This window comes from Sinocyclocheilus rhinocerous, unplaced genomic scaffold (genome assembly GCF_001515625.1).
Source record: "Sinocyclocheilus rhinocerous isolate Xijiao unplaced genomic scaffold, SAMN03320098_v1.1 scaffold8, whole genome shotgun sequence".
NCBI classification, from domain to species: domain Eukaryota; kingdom Metazoa; phylum Chordata; class Actinopteri; order Cypriniformes; family Cyprinidae; genus Sinocyclocheilus; species Sinocyclocheilus rhinocerous.
In genome coordinates this window covers 3,256,985-3,262,996 of record NW_015666800.1, presented here as the reverse complement: position 1 = coordinate 3,262,996, position 6,012 = coordinate 3,256,985, and the positions used below count along the sequence as shown (strand labels likewise).

At 38.6% G+C, this 6,012-nt stretch overlaps 1 protein-coding gene across 4 annotated transcripts in view; it reads left to right on the top strand.

The window, feature by feature from the left end:
* The window catches only part of heatr5a (HEAT repeat containing 5a), a 34,255-nt gene that overhangs the window by 1,494 nt on the left and 26,749 nt on the right, over window positions 1-6,012 (top strand). For 3 of the 4 annotated variants that reach the window (XM_016544703.1, XM_016544700.1, XM_016544702.1), the window contains 8 exons: window positions 615-823; window positions 1,075-1,286; window positions 1,387-1,495; window positions 2,876-3,025; window positions 3,890-4,061; window positions 4,312-4,469; window positions 4,763-5,012; window positions 5,098-5,253. In XM_016544703.1, the coding sequence (XP_016400189.1) occupies window positions 698-823; window positions 1,075-1,286; window positions 1,387-1,495; window positions 2,876-3,025; window positions 3,890-4,061; window positions 4,312-4,469; window positions 4,763-5,012; window positions 5,098-5,253 (1,333 nt within the window). In that variant the 5' untranslated portion in view covers window positions 615-697. Of the gene's footprint in view, window positions 1-614; window positions 824-1,074; window positions 1,287-1,386; window positions 1,496-1,547; window positions 1,612-2,875; window positions 3,026-3,889; window positions 4,062-4,311; window positions 4,470-4,762; window positions 5,013-5,097; window positions 5,254-6,012 lie in introns of those variants that run through there. The other variant, XM_016544704.1, reaches the window with a different exon arrangement.

Genomic DNA, 6,012 nt, shown 5'->3' with positions numbered 1-6,012 from the left:
TGAATGGGATCGTCCTTGTGCAAGGTCCCCCCCCCCCATCCTAAAAGTTAAAAGGCAGCTATATATTGTCATGTATTAAGGCCCTATCTGTACTGTGAAAAATACATATTATAAGTATGTGCAAAATGTTATTTGAAAATGTAGTTTCTATTACATTATATACATTTTATTTTTTCCGTACTCAACATAGTGCTGTACAGGGTTGTTATAGTTAACTAAAACCATTTAAAATGATCATTACTTGAAAGAAAATAAACATTTACTGAAATAAATTAATCCTTAAATTTATTTTATTTCAGCTATTTACCACAGCAACATTTTTCTTTTTCATTTAGTTTAACTTGATGTACTAAAAGAGCAAAAACTATAACTAAAGTAAAAAATTTACAAACTAAATAGACATACTAAAACTTTAACTCAAATGAAACCCCCCCCCAAATCCTAAAAGTTAAAAGGCGCCCCCCCCCCAGAAAATATTGTTTATTCGTTTGCTTGTATATTTATTTTTATTATTTATTTATTTTCACTTTTTTTGTTTTAAACACTGTTTTTCTGTAAACTTTTCCACGGACCTCTTGCGAAAACCCCAGTTGTAAACTTGTGGTTTATTTCAGGGAGGATGAAGGTGTCTGGAATGTGAGTGGCGCTGCGGTCGAGGTTTCAGGTGGAAAGCTGGAGAGGGAGAAGAGACAGGAAGATGGAGCAGGCTCATAGTTTATTGCTGAACGAGGAAGCCTGCAATCAGCTACAGGAGCACCAGAGGGCTGAGTTTGTCTTCGAGTGGCTGCGTTTCCTCAAGAAACTACTCCCTGCCACAGACCGGGTGAGTTGAGGGCGCTGACAATAAGCTCTCTGTTTGAGAAGAAACACTTCTGTATGCCTCTCTCTCTCTCTCTCTCGCTCGAACACAAGCACGAGCAAGCCTCTTTGAACAGACTCCCTGATTATTTGTCTGCCTTTCCACCGGCTGTCTCTCAGCCTGGAATGAACTAGTGATGTGTCTGTCTGTTTCTTATTGGTGAAGTGCCAAGAAACCGCAATTAAACAGAAAGTCGGCATGTATTTGTGTGGCAGGCGGATGTGAAACAGAACCAGAAGCGCCTGGTGGAGCAGCTGACGGCAGTACTGACGAGTTCTCCGGGCCCCCCGACGCGATTGCTGCTGGCACAATGTCTGGCGCTGGTGTACCGAGTGGGCGACTCCCTCACATCCAGCCTCACTGTGGACCGCTGCAATGACATCATCCGCAGCAAGGATGACTCGCCCAGCTTCCTGCCTACACGACTGTGAGTGTCATAAATCTGCACCCTACACGCATGCATCACGCACTGCAGATGGGCTTCAGCTTGATCCTCTGCCAGTGAGTTTACTTATTGATCCCTACAGGGCAGCTGTGGCCTGTTTGGGTGTGCTGTATGAGCAACTGGGTCGACTACTCATCAGCTCGTTTAAAGAGACTATGGCAAACCTTCTGAAAGCAATGAAGAGCGCAGAGGTATGTGTGGCAGCACACCAGCATGTGATTTACAGTTCAGCCAAACACAGAGATGTGACTGTACTTTACTGTGAAAAATCATGGCTTTTTTGACCAATAGTTTTGAGATCAAACAGGTGTTTTGAATCATCACATGCAGTATTTTTTTATTTTGACCATCACAAAATGCTTAGGACTTGTCAATTAGCAGATTAAATGCAGTACCGTTGAAAGTTTTGGGGTCGGGACATTTTTTTTTAAAGTCCTTGAAAATTCTTATGATTGTAGTGTTTATTTTAAATGATTTATCTGTGTACATCATCATTTTTTTAATTCATATGCCCTCATAATCTTTAATCAACTTCCACTTCCCCTTGCAACGACATCTCATCTCTTCTCTGATGACATGGACGATAATCTCACTCCTCCAGCAACCCGTCATTCACATGAGATCACAGCAATAGCAAATGACAGTGATCCAGTGATCCAATCAATGTCCGATGGTCAAATCAAGTCCCGCCTTACTTTTTTGTTGTTGTTGTTGTTCAAGAAGCTGTTTCACTTGTATATACGTCACAATAGGGAAGAAAGGACAATCACAACTTCTGTTTCATGTGGACTTTAATGTTTTTGAAAGAAGCCTGTTATGCTCACCAAGGCTGCATTTTTCTGAAATCAAAAATACAGTAAAACCAGTAATATTATGAAATACTATTACAATTTAAAATAACTCTTTTTCTATTTGAATATATTTGAACATGTAATTTATTCAGTTATGGCAACTTTGACTCCAGTCTTAAGCGTCACATGATCCTTTAGAAGTCATTCTAAAATGCTGATTTGAAGAAACATTAATTATTATCTTACCATCATTGTTGAAAACAGTTGTATTGCTTAATATTTTAGTGGAAATCGTGATATTTTTTCTCAAGATTCTTTGTTGAATGAAAAGTAAAAAAGAATAGCATTTATTTCAAATAGATTATTTTGTAACAGTGTGAAAATCTTAACTGTCACTTTAAATTTCTTAAAAAATAAAAAGCACTGAGCGCAGTTGTTTAAATGGTAGTGTGTGTTTAATGATGTTTCTAAGGCAATAATTTCTGTTTCTTATACTAAAGGTTAAAGCTTTAGACAAAACTCTAAGCTTAAGTATTAAACATCAATGTGCACTTTTTTTTTTTAGACATGCTATTACTTTTCTAAGAAATTCCATTAACTGTCAGACTATAAAACAGGCTAAATAGACTTACATTGAAGGAGGGGCCCGAGTCGTTTATGGAAACCAAAATATATCACAGAACTAGGAATGGGCACTTTTGAAAAATGGGATAGAGATATTTTTATATTCCAGAAGACGGTAGCTTTTATAAATGTGTGCTTATGTGTTATTTTGTCCAGTCTCAGGGCCGCTGTGAGATCATGTTGTGTATTGAGAGGATTCTGAAGGGTTTAGGTGTGAGTGCCGTATCCTGTCACAGAGACATCTATAAAGCTGCTCGCACATGTCTCACCGATCGCTCCATGGCTGTGCGCTGTGCTGCCACAAAGGTATTGGACACTCAACCACATGCCTCAGTTACAAATCATATGTCTAAAGTTAATACTCATATGTATGTTTGTCAAACATGTATTACTTATTGACAGAAATAGGGTCATGTTCACAGTTGACTGAAGGAAAATACACATTTTGTTCTTTATTTATTTTTAACAGATGTTTATATCAACCACAATTCTTATTACATTATAATATTCTCACAATATCACAATATAATTAAAATATCCTAAATGTTATTGTAGTATTTCTAGCTATGGAGGAAGTAGTGTAAACAATTCTTCTTCCATTTAATAGCAAATATTATAATATTAATAGAATTTCTTCAGTTATCCCCCCCCCAAAAAAGCGAATTCAAAATAATGGTTTTAGTTTTTGTTCAAGTTTTCCCAGTATCACTATCAATTTGTGAAGTGAATTATTATTTTTATTTGTATTATCATCATTGTTATTTTTTGGTAGTGCGTTCTGGAGTATGGTGTTTCTTGGTAGTGATGAGAAGTGACAAAAATTCCCCTGAATAATTAAAATATTACTGTAATCCCCAGTGGATTTTTTTTGCAGTGGATATATTTTATTATATTGATATTCTATATTCTGTTTTCAGTCTATGGGTTGTAAAAATTATTTCATATAAATGGACAGGGTGTTGTGTGATTTATATGGTTAGAAAAAATAGCATCATAAAGGTTAAAAACAAATCCTCAAATCAACTCCAGAGGACAAATACTACCCAATAATGATGTTATAATAACTATAATATTTTTGTCAAGTTAAAATAAAGATTGTAATTTTTTTTATTCCAGTTTGCCCTGAATTACTATGAAGTTGTGAAGTTAATTATTTTATTATTTTGATAGTGTCTTCTGGAGCTCCAGAGAGAAGCTGTCTTCCTGTGGTCCACAGAGCTGGAGAATGTGGCCACTCTTTGTTTCCGGGCCTTCGAGGGCTCAAACTATGATGTCCGAGTCGCCATCTCAAAACTACTTGGCACTTTATTAGCATCGGCACTGGAGCCCAGACAGGCCATAGGTGGGTGGATTTTATTCAGTAATCTCAGTAACATCCTCAGAGGACACTGAGCTGATCATTTATCCATGGAGATTGTGAAAATCATGCCCTCCTCTCCTCTGTCACCCACTGCTTTTCTTTTCATCAAATGTAATGCTCATCTTTCCTCTCCCACTCGATTAATCTGTTCTATCATTTATCCCCTCACACTCTCTCTCATGCTTCTCTTCTTTTCATTCTTCCACCCCTGTTCCTGTGGCTTTGCTCTCAGCTCCGAGGCCAGGCTCCAAGCGCAACTCCCTAGAGGAGGTGATGGAGCTGCTGAGTTCTGGCTTCCTGCGGGGTGGAGCCGGCTTCCTGCGGGCCAGTGGAGACATGTTGAAAGGGACCAGCTCAGTCAGCAGAGACGTGCGCGTGGGCATCACACAGGTCGCTCACCCTCCTACAGTCCTTCCCTTGTGATCCGAATGTTTGTGTTTTGAGCCACAGCATGACTGGCTTTATGTCTAGGGTAAAAAAAAAAAAAGAACAAATGAAGGTTATATAATATCAGAAAAAAAATAATTTTCTCCCTTTATTTATGTATCAGTTATCTGTTATGCAGAAAAAAGTTCTTCTACATAGAAGTTATTTTTAAAATGCATTTATTTTATGTTATTTTATTTTATCCATTTCAGTTTAGTAATTTAAAATGAATACCACTTGTTCTCTCTCTTAAACAGACATGTGTGGTGTTTGTGTCCATTCTGGGTGGCGTGTGGCTGGAGAATCACTTCTCCTGTCTTGTTTCTCTTCTCATGGTGTGGGTGTCTCACGCACGGGCGACGCAGTACCCCGCAGATGCTGTCTCCTGCCGCTGTTGTGTCTCCTTCATACTGCGGGCCACTCTTGGCACTTTGCTGGGGGAGAAGGCCCAAATCGCAGCTGCCAAAGAGATCTGTCAATTGATCAGCAAACAGAAGAGGGTTGTGGGTAAGAAACTCGACCGAGGGCGAATATTTAGGTTTTATTGGATATTGAGTTGTAATTTTTTAAATGTATCCTGTGTTTCTGTCAGACGCAGCTCTTCATGAGGGGAACATGGAGACACGTGTGAGTCCTGCGGATGTCGCAGCTAGTCAGCATGTGCTGGTATGTGCCCTCCTAGAGCTGGGCAGTCTGCTACAGGACTTGAGCTCCACTGCCGCCCCACTGCTGCAGGACACCAGCATAGGTTTGTCATGCAACTCTGGGCACCCCATTAAACATATTCAAAGGATGTTTAGATACTCTATGGAGGGTGCATACAGTTTAAGCACCTCTTTTTACATGCATTAGTGGCATGTGGTGGTGAAAAATGCCCCAAATATTAAAATGTAATGACATAAATGCCCCTTTATTTGACAAAAATTCTTTATTTTTACTTACTTATTTGTTTTGTTTGTTTGTTTTATGTTTTGTACCATTGATTTACTGTACACTACTGTTCAAAAGCTTTTTTGTAAAAAAAAAATTTCTGTAAGAAAATACTTTTATTCAGCAAGGATGCATTAAAGTGATCAAAAGTGATAGAAAAGACATTTATAACGTTACACAATATTTTTATTTCAAATAACTTTCTGTTCATCAGTAGGGTTGGGTACTGAAACCCGGTACCAATATGGCACCGGTACCTATGTAACCGGTATGTACTAGAACCAAATCAGAACGCAAATTTCGGTGCCTCATTTCGGTGCCATGCCTGAGCGATCGATTGAAATATTTGTCCTCTGGTTCTCCGAAACAGATGTAAGAAGCATCATCACCGGCACCGCATGTGAAAAATAATTTCCAGACTGAGAAAATGCACGTGAACTCAAGTCAGAAAACTGTAATAATACAAATCCAACAAATCTTTGTAGTAACGAGAGTGTCCATGTTGTTTTCACATTCCGACTTAAAAGCACAACTCGGGAAATGAGAGCATCCGAGGAGCGCGTGAATGCAGTAATTA